At 41.4% G+C, this 24,297-nt stretch overlaps 2 protein-coding genes across 4 annotated transcripts in view; one reads left to right on the plus strand and one right to left on the minus strand.

The window, feature by feature from the left end:
- Positions 1-24,297, minus strand: part of CYFIP1 (cytoplasmic FMR1 interacting protein 1) — a 76,639-nt gene that overhangs the window by 2,389 nt on the left and 49,953 nt on the right. For all 3 annotated transcript variants that reach the window (XM_030962194.1, XM_030962027.1, XM_030962114.1), the window contains exons 24-28: positions 15,881-16,024; positions 14,243-14,333; positions 4,645-4,775; positions 2,241-2,313; positions 1,041-1,135 (exon numbers count right to left, since the gene is read on the minus strand). In XM_030962194.1, the coding sequence (XP_030818054.1) occupies positions 1,041-1,135; positions 2,241-2,313; positions 4,645-4,775; positions 14,243-14,333; positions 15,881-16,024 (534 nt within the window). The remainder of the gene's footprint in view (positions 1-1,040; positions 1,136-2,240; positions 2,314-4,644; positions 4,776-14,242; positions 14,334-15,880; positions 16,025-24,297) is intronic.
- On the plus strand, positions 18,013-21,863 carry LOC115911357 (fibronectin type III domain-containing protein 9-like). Its single transcript, XM_030962323.1, has 2 exons — positions 18,013-18,344; positions 20,642-21,863. The coding sequence occupies exon 2, from the start codon at positions 20,648-20,650 to the stop codon at positions 21,434-21,436; it is 789 nt and encodes a 262-aa protein (XP_030818183.1). The 5' UTR covers positions 18,013-18,344; positions 20,642-20,647; the 3' UTR covers positions 21,437-21,863.

The raw sequence follows: 24,297 nt of genomic DNA on the forward strand, positions 1-24,297 counted from the left end.
TTTTCAGTTTCACGCGGTTTATTCTAGGAGAAATGTCTTCTGACTTAAAGTGAGGGTCAGACACTGATAACCTGGAGATCAGATCAGTAGAAAAACATTCACTGTGAATTGTAAAATTGTACAATCCTTTTGAGAAAAATGTAAAATCCTTTTTAAGCAGACTTAAAGTGAGTAACACTAACTGCAGTAATGCTAGTCCTGGATTTATCTCAGGGAAGTTTAAAGAATTCTTTCTCTAAATGGAGGCAGAAAGCAAAACCAAAGAGTTCAGTGCTCTGCTGTAGCTCCTGCATGTGCTCTCCTGCACACCTCCCTCAGCTGCTGCTGTTAGAGATGAGAAAGCTCCAAAGGGGAGCACCAACAGGCTCAGACAAAACCCAAAAGAGGAATGCTGCTTGTGCTTGTCCCAGCTTGTGCCATCACACAAGCTCTCTCCTAGTGCAGCAGCACCTACGATGACAAAAGCTGTCTGAACTCTGCTTCAGGGCATTCTGCTCTTACTTTCTACTATTCACATCTCAACCACTAGTAAACTGCTAAGATTAGCAGGGTATTAATGCACCTCACCCCTGAGAAAGGGGAACAGCGCTGAAGCTGCAAAGGCAGTAGAATGTTCTCTTTGGTCATTGTTTGCAGGAGACCTTAAATCAAATGACAGCTCATTTTCCAAGAGTTTCTAAGTGGCTGAAAGAGTGACAAAATGTTTTAAAAACATATATGCACGTGCACAAAAAAAACTTATTGCTTTTGGTGAATTTGCAGGAGAAGCTCCCAGGCTGGACCTTACACTAGGACGGTATCCCATGGTAAACATACATACCAATTAGCATTTTCCCCCAAATGTGTCACTTCTGCCCCAGTCTCAAATGTTTTAAACTTCTAAGCTTTAACAGCTTTTTCCAAACTTATGGATCTAAATAAAAATCATGTGTGTGAACAAGCTGGATGTGCAGGTTGAAGGTCTGACAGAGCTATCAGGACAGGCTTTCTGATGTTCAGAAATTTCTTGAATTGTGTCTGACACAAATGAGAAAGATTACCTGGGGTGTGCCAAGTCTTTCAATGAGAGGAACCAAATGAAGTGAAGCATATTTTGATTCCAGTCTCTTCATTTTAGCATCAAGTCTTTCACCCTCTGAAAGAAAATTTTTAAAAAGTGAGCAATCATAAATTGCAATTAACCAAGAGAATTCTTAATTTAACACAATCTTTATCCAGAGAAAAGAAAACTGTTCTTTTTAGGTAATTTAAGTATTAAATAGCTGCTTAATCTTCAATGCACTTTTAGAGAAATACATATTTAAAATGCTACATTACATGTGCAAACAGAAAGGATTTGTAGTAGAGTACGTCTAATTAACTAAATTCAAGTAAGAATATAAGGCTGTGTTATGCTGCTGCTGCCAAGATACTTGATCCCCACTTGTACTAAGACAACTAAGTTGTCTTTATGCATAAAATGTTTGTCTCTAGAAGGTGAGGTAAAACGAGGATGCAATTTTGTGTATAGCAAGGCTAAAAACCAGCTGGCACTTCCTCAACACTGGCAAGTAGGAAATGTTCTCTGGCAAATGGGAAAATACTGTTTACAAGGGTCTGGTTAGTTTTATGCAGAGATGCAAGTAGCTACTGTGAGCTTGGAAATATTCTCAGAGTTTTGTAGCTGATGGGATTTCAAATCAGCTGCTCCAGCAGTGAGAAACAGAAAAGAAAGGAGACAGACAAGAAACCCAGTAAGAAGAGAGGGCAATGAGGAGAGGGGAGAGCTCACTTTCTGATGATGAAAGATGAGGAGAGCAGATACCACAGGAAGCAATCCTGCAAATATTCACTACTGCATACTCAGTTTAGTGAAAAGGAAGTGAAAAATCGACAGGGACCACCTTTATTTACTAACTTACTGACAGACTCCCTACACCCCATTTAACTGACAATCCTATAAGCTAAACAGCAGCTTCAAAAAAGCCTCTATATCCACAAAGCAGGATAATACTGCCCTGGGCATCCATCCTGCTTTTCCCTGCATGGCATTCCTCCTCTTCCCCTTGTCATTTGCACAGAGAATTGCCAGGAAACATTTGTTTTTTCAGCCAGACAAACGGGCCTGGATCTGATACCTGTGTCCTGTAATTACCAGTGCTGTGGTAAAGGGTGGCTGGAGGTGGTTACTGAAGGCACGGCAGCAGCAAGGGAAAGGGAGAAGGTGTTACCCAAGGAAGGAGTTTTCACTTTGCCCATACCTTTGACGTGAACCCTGGGCAGGATGTTCTGGAATGGCGCCGCGTGCAACAGGTCACACACTTCCTCCAGAGACTGGGACAGAAAGCAAACGGGAGGCATTTAGGACAGAAGCATCGATCCCCAAAGCACACCAGACCCCCACAGCGGGATTCCAAGGGCAGAACGGGATTCCAAAGGCAGAACAGGATTCCGAGCGCAGGCCGATGGCGCCGCAGGAACAGCAGAGGGCAGCCGGCCTCTGTCACCACGGCAGGAGCCGCTCCGAGCCCGGCCTCCCCTCACGGATCGCTCCCAAAGACCACTGCATTTCACCAGCGCTTCCTCTGCACTCCCAAAGAAACCCCGGCAACTCCCCCCCCCCCTACCCTCAGCTGGCAGCTCATAAAGGACGGGGTATTTATTAAATAAACTGATGGAGGATGAGTAATTTCGGTGGGAAAGTGGCAGACAGCTCCCGCGCAGACAAAAGGGGGAAGAGGATGACTCACTCACTGCCTGGTTATTTTTACCAGAGCCACAACCCATTATCCTAATGGGAGCTTATCGTGGTGGGAGCGTCTCCCTGCCAGGCAGGCTGAGACTATGACAACAGCCGAGAATCATGTCTTCGAAGTATTTTACATCTTTAGGGACAGGGGAAAGGAAGACATCTGTCTCCTGTTTCTTTGCTCCTCTGTACACACAGGGAAAATGCAGATGACCAGAAGCAGATGCATGACTTTGCTACGACCCACTCCTCATTTTTGAAGCAGAGACCCTACTAATTTGTAATCCCTCAACATTAATATTAGAAAAGTCGGTCATCATCCATACTCTTAGCAAGGCTAGGGTGCTGGGGGGCTCATGTGCCTTTTCCAGTTTGTTTTCTAATTCCTTGATGTCAGCCAGGGCAATGCATGAGACCCACCCACTACCACAGATATACTCAGAGTTATACTTTGCACTGCGCTCAAATCTAGATTAGTTATGAGGGATGACCACAATGGAAAAATATTGAAATACATCACAGGACATGGGGGCCTGACTGAGGACAAAAACACGAGGAGAGGCAACGAGCAGAGATGTGTGACTGCAAAGGGTAATCTCGGTGGTATCCCAAAGAAGGTACCTCCATGCTGGTGTCACTCTGGTACACCCTCAATCCTTCCCAGGAGGGAGTGATGGCCCTGCCTGGCCTTTCACCATGCAGCCACTCAGCCTGAATCCAAAGCAGTCCAGCTTCTCATTCTGTTTCAGCTGTGCCATTATTGACTACAGCTTTGCTGTGCGTCCTTAGGCCCTACAATTATTCTCCACCATGACGGAAGGATCCTCTAACACCATCAGCAGGAACCCTGAGGAACAGGCTGTCTTCGTTACCTTATCTAACACCGACAGCTTTAATACACCCTAGAGAAGCCTTCCGTGAGGGTCTATTTTTGTCCAACAGCAGGCCCCCAGCCAGCTTGCTGAGGAAATGACGTGGCTGGTTTGCAGTCAGCAAAGATCTCTGCATGCTGCCCAACCTCAGCAGCACTGTGAGATTGCACAGCCTGGGCAGGGTGCCTGCATGCGCAGCAGGAGGAGACATCCCCCACCCAACATTCACCAACACCATGCAGGTAAAGAAAGGGAAGCCAGCACACCTGTTGCTGTTCTGATCCATTATCAATGCCCACCTTTCCTCTGTAAGCACCCAAAAGCATTGAAAACAAAGAAATCACAGGTCTGGGCATCTTGTTTGAATAGTAAATACTAATAAGATGGGAAAAGAATGGGAAAAGAAAACTGGAGGTAGGGATAAAGATCAATTGTAGCACTGTACCATCAGCTGTGGGCAGGTTTACAAAGTGTAAGGTAAACTCTAGATACATCAAAAGCACCTGAAAGACTGACATGTTTCACAGTTTTGTTCAAGCCAGGACAGATGAGTGGATTTCTGCACCACTGTCAGCCATCCAAGCAGCAAGGACGACGTCCAAGGATGTCCATGTTAACCTTGTGATGTTTCAGACCTCAACAGGAATGACATGCAGGAAGGGAATACAGCAGTACCAGATGCAGAGCTTGCTGACATGAAGAGTGGCCACACTGTGACTGGCTGCAGGAGTGTCAGGGGGTTTTAATTTAATTATAATTTAGGTGATTATAATTTATGGTGAAGATTGCAATGTGAGATCCTCAGGTACCATGCAAGAGGTAGTGTCTCTCACCCAGCAAAGTCAGGCATTACTGTATCTAACAGACATGAAAGCCCCTGCAAGACTGTGAGAGAGGAGTGCAGGGAACTGTTCCTACCCATCTGCCCATCAGTAACAGCAAACTCACAGATTTCAACCTTGTTATTGATGACGTTAGTAACAAAAATATGAGAGTACATTTTGAGAGACAGATGGATTTTAAACTAGCACAGCAGGCACCTACCAGACTCTGTTCAATGAGGAGGCAAAACAGGACAGCATTTCCCACTTCCCGTAAATTCTGGAAGCAGACAGTCTTCAGTTCTGCATATTCAACAATGTCCTTCAACTGATGGTGAAAAAACTCCAAGATACCTGAAATCAGAAAAGAAGTGGAAAAAAAAGTCTCAGTAGCCAGAACAAATCTAGTGATGACCACACAGGCACACTGTTACCTCAGGAAAGCAGACAAAAGACACTGGCCATGTGAATAAGAGTCATAGAGATCAGGATTAATTTAAATTTCTGCTTCAAAAGCCCTTTTCTAACCAATCTGTCTATTCAAAGGTTGCACAAACATGCCTCCATACACTGTTTGAGAATACAAATAACCGAGGGTGCAGGTTTAGACTTCCCTCTCCATGCATCAGCACATGAGATTTTATCTCCAGACATGCAGCCTAGAGGAAACTGAAAGCAGCAGCATTTAAATGCATTAAAACTCAGAGATTATGAAGTGTTTAAGCCAGTCCACTGACCTTTTCAATTGGATAAATCATGCAAAGTGAAGTGCCTAACTTTTCACTCCTGGAAAAGGCAGCCAGTATAAGAGGTAAGAAAAAAATATCCAGGAGCAGGAAGAGAGAAAAGAGCTCTCATCTCTTTAAGCCCTGTTCCAGCCACCATTCCCCAACCTGCTGCACCACTGACAGACTCAATTCACAGCTGCTATTCTCATGGATGACAGAGCCAGCAAGGAGCAGAGAGCTCAGATACAGGGAAGAAGGGTAGTGTCAGGCTATAACTCTGACAGTGCCACAGGGCTGGAGGTGATCTGTGACCCCTTGAAGCAAATACAGAGATCTCAAGTCGAGTTCTGCAGGCAAGGGTACACCAGATCCTGCTGACAAGCACAACCAGAACACAGTTTCTGTCAAAGTTTTGCAAAACTGTTAAAAACCAGCTAAAATTATGATTTTCAAACCCACATAGTTTACATAAACATGTGTCTTTTCCATCAAACTTCTCCTGAACAACGGTGATGCGTAACATGCTGGTGGACTTCCAGTCCTTGCCCTCCAGCCCCAGAAAGGCTGCACAGTCCCTTGGTTAGAGAGGAGCCCAGGAAACCCCAGGCTCAGCAGCTTCTGCAGAGACCCAGTCTGGTCATCTTTCAGAGATTCAAGCCATGTGCAGGATGGAAGAGCAGTAGGAACTACAGTAGGTCAGACAGCTCTTCAGCTTTTTGCAAGTTAATTCTTAGCAGCATTTCTCCACCTTTCTGCACAAGCCTGTCCCTTCTAAAAACCCACCAAAACACTTGACTGAGAAGAAAATGCATCATAAAAAGCTTTCAAATTTCATGCTGCACACAGCAATTCATTTCCATTACACTGAATCAAGGCTGATAAATCCCCACCCAACTACATCTAAAGCACTTGAGAGAAGACAAGGAAAGAGAACACAGATGCCCTTCAGCACCTTCCCATGAGTTCCTTTGACACAACTGATGAACACTTCTCATGCAGGAGATCATACTTGGCGATCTACTCAGTGAGGCAATGGATGAAGGGAGCACACAAACATGAAACCCAGCCTGCAGCGTATCTCTTCCAAGGAAATTCCTCAAATTCAGAGATGTTGGAATGCATGAAATAGAAGCCTCTCTGAGTCCCTCAGAGAGAGAATGGGATGCAGGGATTGAATTGGAACCTTTAGAGAAACTGAAATATATTAAGCCACACAGATATGAAGTAAGAGCGCAAATTTAAGTAAGTAGAAATACATCTTAAGTGCCTTAAGAAACTATTAGCTAGTAAAAAGCCTTAAAGACTAGTTTAATCCAGTAGTGCTACCTTTCACAAAATTAACATGGCTCTAGACATAATGAAAACATAGCAGAACACTGCTTGCATTTCTAGATAGAATAGAGAGAATTATATGCGTAGATTTTGTGTAAGAACTGACACTACTTTCACATTAGAATCAAGCTTGGATAGGTGCAGGAAGAATGTTTTAGAATCATGTTTTTAGCTGATTGGATGATTTATGAATAAAATCCCCCTGTACTGAGGTGAAAAAAGGAAATAATAAAAAGGAAATTAAAAAAAGGAAATAAAAAAAAAAGGTGTGGGAGCTGCTGTTTCTGCTCGGGACATTGGGACTCTATTCCAGAAAGCTTTTAGCACGGACTTTAATACTCTGAACTCTTCGCCTTCGAGACTGATGTATTCCACCAGTAAACAACTTTACGGCAACCAACAACTGCTTTTGTCTCTTTGAAGACCCAAGACCCACTGACACAGAGGAACTTGAAAACATACAGTGAAGGAAAGAATTACGTAGGTAACCCATGCACTTCTACAGAAAGCCTCATATCATTAAAATTAGTAACACAAAACATGTGTAAAGTGCATGATTAGGGGATGCACGGCTGGCTCTGCTACATCTCAAAGAACTGTTTGTCAACAGAAAATTGACAGTAAATGAGTGTTCCCACATGTATTCACTGGAGGTGAATTTCAGACCTAACTTTAGTACTTTAGTAACTTCAGAGAAAAACAGGACTGAAAAACTGATGGAGAAAGGTCAGATGTAGCGAGTGCTTGCTGAGCTTAATTTATTCCAAGGTAACACTTTTACAACTAGCTAAAAAGCAAACAATGCCAGCACATCACCAATTCCCACCTCCCCATAATGCAGGGACTGTGGAATGGAAAAGCTGTGGGAAAGGCTGTCAGTGCTCACTGAACACTGCAGGATACCAGCCAGTCACAATCCCCAGGTATGTGAGGAGCAGTGAAGACTTGGTGTGTGTCATTTAAACAGACCTGCCCACCATGGCAATGGGATGCTGCAGCGCTGAATACCAGGACTCCCATTTTAAAGATCAGACTGAAAATGCTGAAATTTTTTCCCCCAAAAGTTTTTGATGCTAGGAAGAAAATGCAAAGTCAGGGAACTGAAATCAGCTTTATCCCAAACTTTCAGTGTGTTTCAGTTACACACCCTAGTCTTTCTTTAGTTTTTGTTGATGAAAGGATTTCCACATCTAGAAAGAAAGGTTTTCTAAGGATGAATTGCAAGAAATCAAATACTTTCCTCATTCCAAGACTTTCTGCAAACAAAAGTCTGATGTGTTATCCTGGACTAACTTCTGCGCCATGGAGGAAATCGAACTAGAACATCTACCAATCTTTCTGGTCTTATGATCTGTGCCACATAGACAGAGATTGATGGTGAATCAACAGAAGGCCAGGAAGACTCCCTGAAACACCACGAGGAACTGTGGACTTCTCCACAGGGTCACCATGGAGAGAAAGCACTATCTGAGCAACAGGATACTGGTGACATGCATGGCCATAGACGTGCTCTTTGCTTTAGCTTGTGTGGTGGGTGGGAAGCAGTGTGGTGAGAAACAGGAGCTGAGCAGAACAGCAAGGAAGATTCTGCTGCTGCAACATGGAAACAACCATTGGTCATGACAGGGATCAAAAAGGACAGGGTTTTCAGAGTCCATTCAATTCCCTACCCAGCCTGTGGATTTTGTGGGGAGTTTCAGGAAAAAAGGCTGACATGTGGAAAGATGAGAAATATTTTTTTCTCAATATGAGGAATGAAATCCTGAGAATAACCCATGTCACCTGAAGCAAATATAAAGCAGCAGGATGGGACAGAGAGAAACCAGGAGTAGCACAGAGAACTGTGACCAGAAACGAGACTCATACCGAAAGTGTGATGGAAACCAAAATGAGATATTAAGTCCATCCAAAAGCAGCAGGACAGTAAAAGTCAAAGAGTCTTGAGGTTCATACCATAAAAATTATCTACTGTCTTTTACAGTCACTCCAGATGACAGAGCTTGTGGAGGCCCTGGAGGGGCTTCTCCTAAGTTACACCCCATTGGCTCCTTCCCCTGTCCCTATGCCTGAACATAGGTGTTCCTGAGCCACTCCCTCCCTTTTCCCTGATTGGCCCTCACCTTGATACTGCCTGGAGACCAAGGTCAGCTGGGAGGCCCCTGGCAGGGAGAGGGGGACCCTGGCGGGAGTGGATGTCGGTCGGAGAGCGGAACATCTCACTGCACGGCTGTTGAAGGTTGCATGCAAGATGTTTTCCATTACCATCTGTATGGTTGATTACCTTGTCAAGTGAGCAGTTTGCCTTATCTCTCTCTTTGAATGACCACATTCACACCTTCCTCGGGAGGGGACCTCTGCTGATAACAGAGTATTGAATATTGGTGCATGACTGATAAGAACTATAACATCCCACTGTGAGATGCTCCGCCCAGAGGGAGGAGCCAAGCACTGCTACCCCGATATACTCTGATATTCTGAAATGGTGGCACAGCTTTTCTCCACGAGATTCCCCAGAGGAACAGCAGCTGCCTTTTCCTCCTGGATCTTCAGAGGAAGACTACATCCTTCTCTACAGATCCTACTTGCTCCAACAGAACCACACCTGATACTTCAGAGGACTGCAGCCACATTTTCAATCGGACTGCCACCAGCACCCTGACCAACAGGGTGTCAGGTTGGGTTCTGACTCTGTCAGTGTTGTTCTAGTGGACTGCATTGTTTATTTTTATTTTTTTCCCTCCCTATTAAAGAACTGTTATGTCCTGCTCCCAAATCTTTGCCTGAGAGCCCCTTAATTTAAAATTATTGCAATTTGGAGGGGTGGGGAGGGTTTACATTCTCCATTTCAGGGGAGGCTCCTGCCTTCCTTAGCAGACTCCTGTCTTCCCAAACCAAGACAACGGCTGAATTAAACATCTATGTTTATCATGCAAAAGCCTTTTTTGCTTCTTTACCCTGGACTTTACTAGCAGCAATTCAAGCTGCAGCAAGAGCTCCTCTCAAAGTCCTTAACAAAGTTCCTTATTTCTTCACTCAAAGCCCCAATCTCCATCTACAGATATATAAATATGCACACCCACATGCATTCATGAACAAATTGTCGTATTATTTTGAAAATCTGACAGCCAGTACTTAGCATGCAGGTGTTTCAAATGCTGCCATCATTAGTGTACTTCCCTTTAGATCAAGAGCTTGATATACCAGCAAAACAGAAGAAAGTTTACAGAGCTACACAGGCTATTTCTGATGAAAGACCAATCTGCTCCCCAGTGGAGTCCTGTGGCAGAAATACATCATCATGTTTTCATTAATGTTTGAGCAATGCCATTCCAAATTACACTTCTGTGCACATTACACAGAAGTGTATTTTTATGGAAGACGATGCATGCCTACTAAAGCCCTGGAAGAAGAATGAGTGTCTCAGGAAAATTAATTTCACTTAATTGCCTGCAACCTTCCTTCTTCCTCTAATTCTGTTTGTGGGTGGAATTCATAAGTCACTGAATTAGTTATATATACACACAGAACTTTGCAAGGTAAATGAATCAAGGTATTTTGCTCCTCCTCTCCAAGAAAGCAGTTTTAATTAAATCCCTCTATTCCTGCAGATGGGAGACATTAGGTGTCATAATAATTGATTACATAATCCCAGTTTCTGATTTACACAGATCTCAACAGAAGCAAAGACTGTTGATATAGAATAGACCCAGTAAAGTACAGAAGATTAGTAAAGGATTAGGCTCCCTCTCTGCTTCCAAAATCCTATCTCAACAGCACTCCAACAGCAGATGCCAAGTTTCAGCTGTGCAGTCTGTACACTGATTAATTTAGGAAGTCAGAGCAAATCAACACATGCAACTCAAAGCTGGTTGGATTCCTTCACTTTGGTCACCTTTCATTTCTCAATTCACACCTGCAGACTGAAATCAAACATGTTCCAGAGCTTATAACAATTCTGGTACCTAAAAGATTAGGACAAAAATGAGCTATTAATTCTAGAACTGAATTTCTGACTACAAACAAACTGGACCTTGATTATAAATCTTGGTCTAGTTGTTTTGGGTTATTTTCTGCAAAGAACTGACTTGGCTATTTTCAAATAAAATCTACTAATCTGCAATAGCAAAGCTGCTCCCAAGAAACTGGGTGCTATTAAACATAAAAAACCTTTAGTTTCTGTTCACTTTCACAGAGACCTTCAAATGCTGCATCCAAATGCTTCTTTGGCTTACCAGAGACATCATTAACTCTGCATATCAACAGAGCTGCCATTCATTCCCATCAATGGAAATATTCATCAGGTTCAAGCATATACATGTATCCAGGAATTATGACCATGGAGCCTGTGCACTGTGTTTATTTTTCTAGAAAGAAATATTCCATTTTTCTGCATATCCAAAGAATTCTTAATGTCCTCTTAAAATCATCAAGGTGATCTGGGTTTCCCCTAAATTCTTTCAAACAGTCTGTGATGCCTTCCCAAATCCTTCTCCACTGGACAGGTTTCAGGAAGACCCATGAATACTATAATTTCCTTCATCTAATGTAGACTTCATTGTGCCCTCCCCTGAATTATTCTCCTCCTTATCTGAGTTTGATCAAAAACCTCAGATAACAGGTAGAATTACAAACCCTTCTGCTACGCCCCAAGTGATGCCTCCCTTGCAGCCTCCAGCCACTGCTGCCCTTCCTCATGCTTCCCAGCCCAGGCTTGCTCCAGTCCCTATTAGACTCTGTCCTGAAATATTCCAGAACAAGAAGGGGTGGAAGACTCTTTTTTGCCAGACTGCTGTGCAGAAACAGGTCCCAAAGTGTTGCCAGCAGCACAATCAGCCCAGGGAGGGATGGGAACACAGCAGCCTGTGGCACAGGGCTTTGGAAGGATTCCCCAAACTGCCATGCCAACTTGTGGGACTTCAAGAGGCCATGGCCTGGGATAACAAGTGCTTTGTCCTGCACCAGCTTTGAGTGTTTTGTTTCTTTGGTTTCAGTTTGTTATGGTTTTTTTTTAAAGAAGAATCATGGAAATTTTACACTTAGGAAAAAATACACAATTTGTCTCCTTTCTCATGAAGTTTGTATCTTGCTAAGGTCATTGATCTTTTAAAAAGTTTATTTTGGAGGGGTAGTATACCAGTGACAAAAGCCTCATCTCACAGCAGAGCTGACAAACTACTTTTCCTCATGGTATTCAATGACACATCAGAGTGGCAGGATACTCATTCATTAAAAGCAGAAGAGACAGGTTCAAATACTCAAATAATAGCAGAGAAAATGTTACCTCCAAGATGAAATTTCAAGCTTAAACTCTTACAAGGCAAATATTCCTTTAAGAGCTTTAGTAAATTCAAAAGGTCCCTTTAAAAATCCTTATGCTTAATGTATTTTTAGACAAATATTTTTATGACTACAAGATGAACAAGTTCCCCACTGCTTTAGACTGTTCCTATGGAAACAAACCCATTGGCAAAGAGGAGTCCTGAACAACTCTGATGCCACTGTCTGTACCCTGCTCCTTTTAGCAGCAATAAATCACCAGTTAGAAATCCACAAGTCTAGAAGGCTGAAGGGGCCAAGGAATTGCAATCAGCAGAGTCCAAACAAAACTCTCCAACTGAAAAGTCTGAAGTGCATGAAAGAGCTAGAGGCTTACTTACTGAGTGTGCTTAAATCACCTTGCATGTGGAGAATGGACTCAGGAAATTAATTCTGAATTAATAATAGATGAGAATCTGCATACTTCATCTAAAGACTGGAATCACAGTTTTGGTCTGTATATGTACATTGAACCAGTTATAAAGAAGTTATTAAATGATTTGTTATGAAAGAACAGAAGCAGCACACAGACATACCCCACCTTACTACTACAGCTAACAACTTCTGAGGAAGCTTTTGGAGGCAGAGGAGGGAACAGACAACAGTTGGTGTGTGGCTTGCATCTTCTGTGACAAAACACATAAACAAGGTGTGGCAAAGACTGCTGAAGAGAATTTAGCACAGAAATGACAGGACAGTGACTCAAAGGAAGCACACTCTGAGCCTGCCCTTCTACAGTCTGGCAGCTCCTCTCCCAGTGAAGGGTAAAATCTGCAGCACATCCTCATCACAGGGAACATTTTCCTTTCTCAGCCAGTCTGTTCCAAGGGCAGACAGCTCCATGATGGGGAGGTGCCAGAGAGTACAGGGCAGTTTTTCCCTGATGTGAAAGAGCCATGGAGGTGTCCTGATCTTCCACAAACCTCTTCTGTCTGGCAACTACAAAAGGAAAGGGAGAGACGGCGTGACAGTGCTATAAAGACTGTCTCTGCATTTCTTGGAAGAGACTCTCCAGGGGATCATTACGTGTCCTCTGCTAGAAATAGTTCAGAACAGGAAAACCACATGTGTTAAGACAAAACCTGACAGGAACAGGGGCAGTAAAGGAGCAGAGAATCAGGTGGGATTTTGAGATCTAGTCCAATTCTAAAAGTAAGTATGATATTCCAGTGTAAAACCAAGAGTTGCTTTGATCTCTTGGTACAGCAGGCATCTAAACAAATGGCATTTCTTTTGGAAGAGTAAATATGTGGTCAAAGTAGTTTGTTACCGCCGCACCAGTAAAGTTCTGCCTTTCCTATAGGATGGATTGTCTTTCAACTTTAAGAGAAAGGTTTATCCTAAAATCCCTAGGCATCTCCTGCCAAATATTTAGCCCTTACAGGTGAGGATTTCTGGCAAGCTTCCTAATATCACGTGTAGCGTCACAGATCCTAGTGATGCATTATCTATATTTGAGAATACCTACTGCTTTTGTGGTCAGACCTTAATGAATGGCTAAAAGCCTCAGAGGGATTATTTTTATACTCCTAACTACCATGATTCATCCATCTCTATGCTCCAGGGAGAAAAACAGGAAGGAAACACTTAGTAAGACCTCAATTTCGTTTAACATTGGTAATGAACGTCAAGCAAGCTGTGGGAAGCAGAAAAAACCCAACCTCATTCCAGTTGGAGTGGCATTTAATAAAACTAAGTGACTCTGGAAAAATAAACTCAGGAGGTGGGTGGCACATGGAAGGACTAATTTCTGTTAATTAGAAGTTGCGAAGGAGGAATATTTTGAAGGGGAAAGCAGATTCAGAATTTCAGTGAACAATATGATAAATACTAATTAGCCAATTATTTCTCCATAGTGGCAAGCAGCTTTCAATGCCATTTCTTCTTCTGCAACTGTCACACCTCCTGTTGAGAGGCTAAGATGCACCCCACACAAGCCTCAGACAAAACTATTCTGGCAGGACCAGTTTACTTTCCAACAGTATCACTCCTTTTATCTTGCATTTGGTGAGGGCAAAGGAAAAGGGAATAGAGGCTGTTCCAGAGGACTGGGTTACCTAAATTAGACATTTAAACAGAAAAAATGTGAGAGGCTAACTTGCTGAGGTAAAAGCTCAACAAGCTTATGAGAAAGACAAGAAACAGAAACTATTGTGGACATCCCAGCTCAAGATCAATTATTTCACAAGGCTGACTCTATACAGATTGTCATTCTTTTGCCCTACATACAGAAGTCTTAAAACTTCAGTAAGTACTTTCAGAAAGTATAGCATTCAATGATTCTTTTGACGGTGAAAAATAAAAGAAATAAAAAAGCAAAGCCAGGCTAAAATCTGATTATCAGGAGAAAAAGGAGGGAGGGAAAGACAGATATAAAAGATTCAGAAGTTAGTGGTTAGTATCATCTTATTAAGGCTGCTAAGGTAACATCAAACACAGACTAACCTGGAGAACCATACTCATGTCTTGGTAACCTACAGATCTTAGGCATCACTTCCATTAGGGTCTTGACATACTGAAGAATGGTCCCTTGTAACTAAGAGAAAACAGATGTGTGTAAACATGTCAGAGCTGTTGAACTACAAAACTTTACAACAAACTGCATTCAAACTATACATGAACTGAAACAGCTCCAAAAATCTTGCATTTAAATCTGCCTGTCATCATATTTAAAAAGGCAGCTTTTTCAAATTTAAACAGTTCACATGGCATTAGCCATCTTTGCTATAAGAGTAGCACAACTGCTAAAGCCAGGAAGGTAAAAAATGAAAACATATTTTTCTCTTACAGACTCTTTACTGTCTAACTAACTTTTAGATTTTTGGTTAAAAAAGCTGCATCTGAATGCTGTCAAAACCATTCAAAAAGCATCTGAATGTGTTCAAAAGCAACACGAAAAAAAGCCCTTATAATTAGGAATGGCTGCAAGAGCCCAAACTGGTTCTTCTGGACATAGCAGCTGAGACAGTCCCAGCCTCCAGTCAGCCTGTCTTCCTACCACTAGAGACCTCTCCCTTATCTGTCCACCTATATCTGAGCATCTGCATCAGGCATTGGCAGGACACCCTCCCCAGGCCTTTTAACCTTCTTTATAAATGACCAAGTGTCCAATGCCACCTTTAATGAATTGAGACAATTTACCAATAAGTTATAAAAAAACCCCTCTCATAAAACACAGCAAACTAATACTTGACAATCAAACCCTGGAAAATATGAGTGTCTTCCTCTCTCCCTGAAGATTAAATTACAGCATGTTTTCAAGCAGGATTCAGCCTTTCTAGAACATCAGAAATGTACTTAGAACATTGTGGGAATTACTGTAAACAAACTGCCAAATGTGTCAAGTGCCTGAAGTACGATTATGAATACCGCAGCTTTCCCTGGTACATTTGGATTATTTTGGCAGCATGCTCCTACAAACAACAGGGAGGAAAATATAATTTCTTTGGCTTAAATTAACTGCAATGCACTGTGGCTGTATATATAGATTCTAATAGTATAGCAAACAGCTAGCACCTCAACCTCCTCCCAGTTACAAAGAAGGCCCTTTCCAATACAGGATACCCAGGCTGTGTGGATAATGTCTTCAAGGCTGGCCTGAGCAGCACTGCTAATCAAGCACAGAGGTTAAACTCCTGTTGTTAAGGAGTCATCTATCAGTGATGTCATTAATGAGAGCCCTGAAGTTAGGTGCCAGACAGAAAGCACACTACAGCTGTTCTCAAAAAATATCAAGGAAGTGAATGTACAGTGTGGTCTTTAAGTTGAAATCAACTAATTTTAAATACTTTTACTCATACTTTTCCAGAGCCTACCTAGGCCCTAACAGTTCAGGTCACCACAAATTGCATGAATCTCCACTAAAGAATCAAAAGTTTTCAAAACACTGTTGATGGCACCAAGGCACTTCTTTCTATTGCTCACACAAGACATTGAGCACTATCAAGCACAGCTTATATCAAATTTCAATGGAAGTTATTTTAATTATTTTTATCCAGGATCTCAGTTTTACTTTGTTTTTCCTGAGACATTTCCTATAAGAAACCATTTGGATTAGCAGAAAAATAAGGACAATTAGCATACCAGGCTCTTGACAACTTTGAGCAATTCCTCCATCACCACAGCAATGCCCTGATATCCAAGAAGTCTACAGATGACTTTAAAGTGGGGGGGACCAACAAAATTCCTGTAGTTGCTGTAGATGCTGGAATATGCCAAATTCAATGCCTAAAACAAGAAAGCAGATATGATTAATGAAAATTTTGTCTGCCTATATCTCAATAATAATGTAATTTAAATGTCATTTTAAAGTACATTAAAACTGAAATAAAAAAACTGTATCTCACTGTCTCTGAAAAAGCTTTAAATGCACAATTTCTCTTTTGGCAGTTTCTCTTAAGGCACGAACTTTGACAAATATCTATTAGCAAGATAAATTAGTGTGCAAAACATCTTGAAAGAAATTACTTCAATTTTCTGTTCATAATAGGTGTTTTAAGTCTCTGAGTAGTCAAGTACAAAAAAAAAAAGCCTTCTGCAGCTACTGCTCTCTGCAACTAATTAATAAGGATCTTTCTTTTTCAAACCCCTGTGCTGTACACAAGATCAAAGCAAATCTAAGTCTGGGATGCAACTTCATAGAAATTCTTCAACACTTGTATAAATATGACCAGGTGCTCTGCCATAGTCATGTTTACTTCCATGAAAGTGAACGCAGCTGTACAGACTGATGTGATGTGAGGATTTAGGAACTGGTTGCTGAAGCTGCAGATTAGAGATGGTTGGCTAACTTAGCATCCTCCATTTCTGCAAGTGGGTTGTTCTCTTAATACCCTGCAATTTAATTTTAGCAGGAATCTTGGTCACCTTTCATACAGAAGGGACTGTTGTGTTTCCTTCGGTTTTTTGAATTTTCATTCTCTCTAAAACACACATGGAAAACAGCATACTGTTAAACTTTCAACTTCACACACAGCTGTAACAAAAGATTTTCCAGGAAGAACATTCCCTTCAATGCAGATCCTGCCCTAACTACCCATGCAAGTCAACACCAGATACTGTAACCACATGGCATTAAGCTAGTTGGAATTCAATTTAGAAAACTCTACCAAGCTCTGGAAGGATTTTATTCTCATAAAAGGACTTAAAAATCATCTTTTGACGCAATCAGAATAAAATATGCACATTTTTATTTATGTTGTATGTCTCTGTATAAACACCAGTTTCCAGCTGAGGTCTTAGAAACTTAAAAATTCTAAATGCAAACTAAAATAGACACTTGGATAACTATTAGAATCCTAGTACATAACACAGTCCTGCTGTTACATCAGAACTGGCTAAAAGGCCAAACTCCAAATGTGTCCCAGCAGGGCACAGCCTAAAGCTGCATCCCTCCAGTACAACCTGTGCATTTCCATAGCTCTCTGCAGACAAAAATAAGGTCTGGGGCAAAGACAGCACAGAGAACTGGGAAAACCTTAAGAACATACGTGCAGATGAATGTCCTGATAAACTAAGGATTTATACTACTGCCCCTAAAAGATGAGATTTCATTTTTTGGTTTTGATGTTTCCAATTAGGTAAGTCTCCTACAACAGACATGTCAGAACTATCTGTTTCAGCTACAGCACAAGGAGAATTTTATTTTAGTGGGTTAAAGCCTTTTACTGCCATGAGGTTAAGGGGAGAGAACCTCTCTTCACACAGCAGGAATTTGTCATAGAAAAGCAAGCCCTAAAAATATGATTTTGGTATTTAAAAAACTTGCCAATACATAACAATAAGAAGCCAGCCAATCTAAAAATATATCTTTCATGCAAACCTCATGGGGAAGTACCTAAAATTTACAATCCACCTGTAAATGTTGGATTAGTGGATCTTTCTAAACTGTAACAAGGAATTTAGAAAAAACCATTACACACCAAGACCACTTCCCCCCCCCACAGTGAGACACAGAAGCATAAAATCCTTAGGGAAGAAGCCACTAACTAGAGGGGGGTGGAAGCAGAAAGGGAGGGAAGGGAATTTGCTGTTCATTATTTTTTAAGCTATACTTGCTCCCTCCCCTACTTAAATTAAAAAAAAAAAGAAAGAGTTGTTAGTTGCTGATGTCATCAAAGTGCTAACATTAATCACTCACAGCATCACTGGTCCACACACAAGAGTATATAACAGGGATGCTCAGGCAGCATACTGCCAAGGGGAGGCAAGCAAGAGAGGGGGGAAAAGACATTATTTTCTTCTCCTGTGAGGTCTTTGAAAAGCAAAGCAACAGCATCTTTAGACAAGATGTGCTCTTGCAGGAATTTAAGTGGAAGAGACAAAGAAACCATGCTACCAGCAGCGTCAGAGAAAAAAACTGAAATCACCAAGCAATGAGAATTCAGTCCAGAGAATCTGAGGAGAAGAAAAAGCAAACTGGCAAACAGACATCAGCCAGGAAATAATTCATGTAGAAAGGGATACAAAAAAAGTGGTGTTTGTAACATTTTCACAGCAGCATCGCCATAAAGAAATTCTGTTCTGGAATTTCCATCAGAGAGCAACGGTAAGTACGACTTTATGATCCATAAAACATCAGATGGCTTCTCCAAACATTTACATGTCAGTAATTGCATGTTTTCTAATAACTGATGGTTTGTAACAATAGAAATGTATTGTTGTTATTTAATTACAGTTCATTCTACTTTAAAAATGTATGAGGATTAAACTGTTGAAACTATTGTTCCTAGGCTGTGTTAAAAAGTGCTCTAAAAAAACACTAGATTATAATAGATATAGATTATGATTTTAAGTAATAGGGATCTACCAGTTAAAGAGAAGGTAACTGATCTCACTAATGCACCCTATTTTAATATCTGCAGTAGCTGGGTAGATGCCAAATATGTCTGTTTGTTAAGTTTGTCTGATAGCAAACTCAGTTCCTTTATCTTTTTGCTGTATAAAAAAGGGTGCCTATACCACAGAATTAGAAAAGCAGCATCTACCCAGATCAGTCATAATTATGGTTTTACATTGTCATGAAAATAAACATACATATTTTTCTTCCCACTTCCCCCTAAGCAGAATCCAAAACCCTTGAGCAACAATTTTCATACACAAACAGGCACAGAATTCTTACTATTAATGTAGTGCCACTATCTAAATCCCATTAAAAATATCCTATAAAATATACATTTTCCCAGTCTCCTATCTAGTATAAAATACTAGTATTACAGAATAATTTCAGAATATGTTATGAGCAAATCTCACAATCTTTCTTCCTCAGGAGAATTTTCAATAATTAATTGTAACTTAGCCAGGAAATGTAACATTTTAAACTTGATCTTAAAAAATATATTAAATTTTCACAACAAAGTCATAAACAATGAAATACAGTGTTACTGTCATAGGCATTTGCAGTCATAAAAAAAGTGAGAAACTTTTAAAGTGGAAGAAAGCTTCCACAAGTGCCACTGGAAGCTGGCAGTCAAACTAAGGGATCAGATTAAATTGCTGAGGTAAGCTCTTTTTCAAAAGTTACCATCATGACAGTAAAAGCATAAAACCCAAGCCAAACAAATGAAAATACCCACTGGTTGTTATTATGTATTTTTTAATAGATGTGTTTAGAGAAATTGCAGAAAAGAGATGTTTTTCTTTTGCTATTTACAGTGGTTACCCATGCTGAGAATCTCAAAATACTGGCAGATTTTCTAATTTGAATTGAGGACGAGGAGGAGTATAAATTCAGGGCAGGCAGACTATGGGATTACATAAAATGACTTAAAACAGCAAAGAGCATTAGTAATTTTTTTTAAATCCCCACTATTTATCCAAAAGGTAGGCTATAGTGAAAGCTGTATTTCACTAAGCTTGACAAAGCTTTTCCAAGAGGCTGACTAGCATCAAGACTCACTATTGTGACACTGATACCACCAATGTACAGTGCTCACAGCCACTGCCACAGTGTGGCTGCAGTGGCTACAGATGTGCAACTCAGCAGCAAAGCACAGAGAGTATCACAGAGTCACACAACAGTCTGGCTTGGAAGGGACCTGGAAGATCACCTAGTTCCAACACCCCTGCCACAGGCAGGGACACCTTCCACAGCTCCTCTGGGCAACCCATTCCAGTGCCTCACTGCCCTCACAGCAAAGAATTTCTTTGTAATATCTAATTTAAATATACCCTCTTTAGGCTTAAAGTCCTCTTCATCCTATCAATATCTGCCTGTATAAAAAGCCCCTCTCCAGCTGTATTGCTGTATCTAGATACCAGAAGGTGCTGTAAGATCTCCCTGGAGCCTTCTCCAGGCTGAACAGCCCCAATTCTCTCAGCCTGTCTTCATAGGGAATGTGTTCCTATGTGAACTTGTGAATAAGAAACTAACGTAAGATATTGGGAGACAAAATAATATGTGGTCACAGAGTATGTGGAAACTCTTGTTTTTCAACTAATTGTGACAAGTAAAAATAAAGACTTGCGGACGGTAGAGGCATTTATTCCTCAGTATCCACTCCTGCCAACCCCTCTTGCCACTTAACATAAAATACAAGATACACAGACTAGGGGAAAAAACACCTGCTGCATTTTTTTACAATCACCTGGGAAAAAAAGGTGAAAGGAAGTGATTCCTCAATTGTAAATTCTGCAAAAATTCACCATCTCTCAAGACACAATTGGTCACTTGTACAGGCAGCAGCTCTGGTTGAACTTCTCTAAGTTTATCTTTACACTTGCACTTGGAAGAGAAATAGACATTTTAAAACATCTCAGACTTTATGAACAGCCATTCCAATTTTCACACTGCAGTACCAAAGATGAGAGCATACTTTCCTAACAAACTCAATTCCTACATTACAGAGCTCTATGATTAAGATCCAAACGACATCCTCAGTGCTGCAGCTTCTCCAAAGAACATCTTCCCTTTCCACAGGGAGATCAGCATCAAGAGAGAAAAAAAAAAACCTCCCAAAAAACATCCTGATGGGAATAACCATCCAAAACATCACAGGAAACACAGCAATGGTAATTTGGCCAAAAATGGCCAGTTGTGTCGACAGCTTTTACAGCATCATGTACCACCCTAACTGGAACAGCATGCTGTCCAGCTACTCCAGAAAGAGCTTCCAGAGGGAAGAGAGGGTGCCCACCACTCGCTCCTCCTTTGTTGTTGAAAACCTGACTCCCCTGACGACGTACATCATGTGTGTGACCTGCCAGTCCGCAAACCCCTCCAGCGACCAGTGTAGAGTTTTCAACACGCTGGAACGAGACCCAGCGTCGGCGAGCAGCACCAAGAAAGAGCTGGCTCTGGGCATCTGGCTCACCAGCAGCGTGCTGCTCCTCATCATCGCTGCAGTGCTGCTCTACGGCTGCCTGCACCTCCTCTGCCGCAGGAGACACCAGCGCCTGCAAGAGCGGGGCGGGACCTCCAAGCGGGAGCGTGAGGAGCCATGGACCAAAAGCACGGCACACAGCTCAGATGAGTTCAGCAGGCAGAGCCAGCACACACAGGACGCTGAGGAAAAGCATCCGGGTGGCATCCAGCTGGCCACAATCATAGAGAATCCCTCAGTGTGCAATGACCCCATCGTGACATCTTCTAAAAGTCAAGAGCGAGTCCTAGTAACAGGACAGTGCTCTGCTATAAATTAGAAAGGTTTTTGCCACATATGGTACCCCAGCTACTTCAAACACATCAGATGCACTGTTGGTGCTCACATCAGGGAGCTCTGACTGCTCACTGCAGCACTCCTGGCTCTGATTTCACATCCCTTTCCAACAGCCTGTAGGCAAAGGTTCACATGCCCAAGAAGTGAGCACTTCACCCACCCTCCATTATTTAAAAATGAAGCATGTAGCAAGTAACTGGTTTACATTTCAAGGGGATTTTTCATTGCTTTTCTTTAGCCCAAAACAGCAAACAAATATAAAAAGTAGCCAAAAGTAACCAAAATATTTTTTGTTAACTAGCATGAATAAAACTGAGTAGGAGTTTTCAGACTGCTACACTATAGGCAACTGGAACATACACACAGAATGCACTGGTTTGCCAGTGTGAGTTTTACCTGACAATCCCAGCTGCTTCCCAAAACACACGCTACAAGAACTACTATACTCAGACAACACACTTCATTGCCCATGGTGTTGCCCATCCCTCCCATCTGCACTGAGGTCAGTCTCAGAATGTAAGATAAACTCACCAGGATTTTAATTGTATACTCTCATTTGTCTTATTTTCCCTCAGTCTAAATATATGCAAGATAGAGACTTAGGACACGTCTAATTAAGGAAATATCCTGGGTTATTGCATTTTGCACTCTTCTGCTCCCACCACAAGCTACCTTCTGCTCCATGGGCCAGAGACTCCCTGCAGAGGAAACGGAATCCAGAGATGCAGCTCCTGGCCCTTCCTTTGCTCTTTCCCTTTCAGTTTTAATGATAACATGCGTTAATCAGATGCAAATTTCTTTCCAATTGCACAGTACATTCTGTGTAATGAAGGGGGGCAAAATAGTAAAAATATGCCAAAATGCATTTTATTTTTGTAACACAAAAACCTGCTGATCAACTCACTCTGCCTTGAGCTTCATGGCAAAGTGCCAAGGTCCTTCGGACAGAAATCTGTTCACCCTCACAACGAGATAAGTGTTGTCTGATTTACATGTGTAAGTCACCCTGTTTTAAACCTCTTAAGTGCATTTGTGTTCCATAAAAACATAATAAATCTTTAGTATTGCTGTATGTTATGCCTAAAAAAGACAAAGGTGCACTGTGAGTGCAGGCAGTTAATTGCTCTTGGTACGAATTATGTGTGAAGTCAGCTCTCTCTGACACAGCTTGGTAGTACCAGTGAAGGCTGGAGAGTTGATGGCTGGGCAGCTGCCATCCCCCTCTACCCTGGAAGATAAGGGAGGGTACAATTTTGGCAAGAGAGCTCCCCATGAATATTTCACAGCAGGTAGCGGATCTTTTCAGCTACTCTATTTTGACAACAATTCCCACGACTTGTGAAATGCATCGACTCTGAGTGCTAAGGAGAAGCTGGCAGAAGTGTGATGAATCTGTCTTTTTTTTTTTTTTTTGAGTAGGATAAGCATGACACACAGAGCGCTTGCTGAACAGGGGCAAGTATGACTTTCAGAAAACACTTCAAAAGGCATTTTTATTGTGTGAACTTAGCAATAACGTGTTCTCCACCTGCTGCAGAGCACTTCCTCCAGCTCACACGTTTTCCTTTGTCTTGCACGTCAGTCTCAAATAAACTGTGAGAATAACAGCTCACTGCTCTTTCAAATGACAATGTTACATGAAATAGGCACTATTTCAAGAACCCTCATCAGAGCATGAAGCCAGCACAACAGGTTTAGTGCCATAAAGGGGCGCCTGGGTGGCGAGGACAGAGAAAATGCTTTGAAATTATCTTGTAATCAAATTAACAGTAACACTTCTCTGATTAGGTTTTCATCAAGCAAAGATTATTTTAACATTAATGGGATGAGGCCGAGAGACACACAGTCAATCTCTGCCAACATCTTGGGCTCTTGGAAACTTGTTTACTTCTCTGCAGGTCCATTTCTTTATATGGGTTTTAAGGCAGTCCAATACATATACAGACACACATTTATGTTATATACACATGTACATGTCACACTGGGAACAAGGAGCAGTTTTGCTTAAAGCAGTTTCAAGGCAATTCACCTACTGCATTTCGTTATTTATACACAAACACATATAACCAAAAGACATGCCTACATCCAACTGAGAAAGCAAAGAGCTACCATGGTAGTGCTTCCCAAGGGATTTACCTTCTATAAATATAAAACCATCCCACCCACAGAGTTTACTGTGCACTACTAAGATAAACATTTATATCATCTCACAAGCAATGGACCATCTCGCACCTGCTGCAAATGAGCAATTCATGCAGAGTGTCATCTGTTTTCTGCTCTAGTTCTGAAAAACTCATGTCATCACATGCTCACAGAGCTACATGATTCTTTGTTTCTTGCTGAGAAAGTTCTAGTGCAGATTAATTCAGGTTCATTCAGGCAATTCTGTATTAGATTTGGTAATTCTCCACTCAACAGTCACGGAGTATGGGGCAAACATTCTAAGTGATTACCAAACTGACAGTAGGTTGCAACATAGTGCAAACTGACTTCAATTTGTGCACCATCAGTAGATAAAAATCATTATATTCACAGTGAGAAGTACCTTTCAAACATGTATTTTTCACAAAATAAATGAGTTAGCATCTGCAAAGTGCCGGAGACATAAAAACATTACAATATTTGGAAAATGTTGTATAAGACAGAAAGAAAGCCCTTCAATTCTGGTCTACACAACCTCTATAAAAGCAAGTATTTCATGGAAAATTAGTTCAAGTCCCCAGAAAAGATATTTTCTTATATATATATTATAAAATATTTCATGCATTCACCCAATGTTGCCAAATTCCAACCTGCTAACATTAAAATCATTAATCCTACACATACTTTAATTGAGTAAAGGGA

This window comes from Camarhynchus parvulus, chromosome 1 (genome assembly GCF_901933205.1).
Source record: "Camarhynchus parvulus chromosome 1, STF_HiC, whole genome shotgun sequence".
Lineage (NCBI taxonomy): Eukaryota > Metazoa > Chordata > Aves > Passeriformes > Thraupidae > Camarhynchus > Camarhynchus parvulus.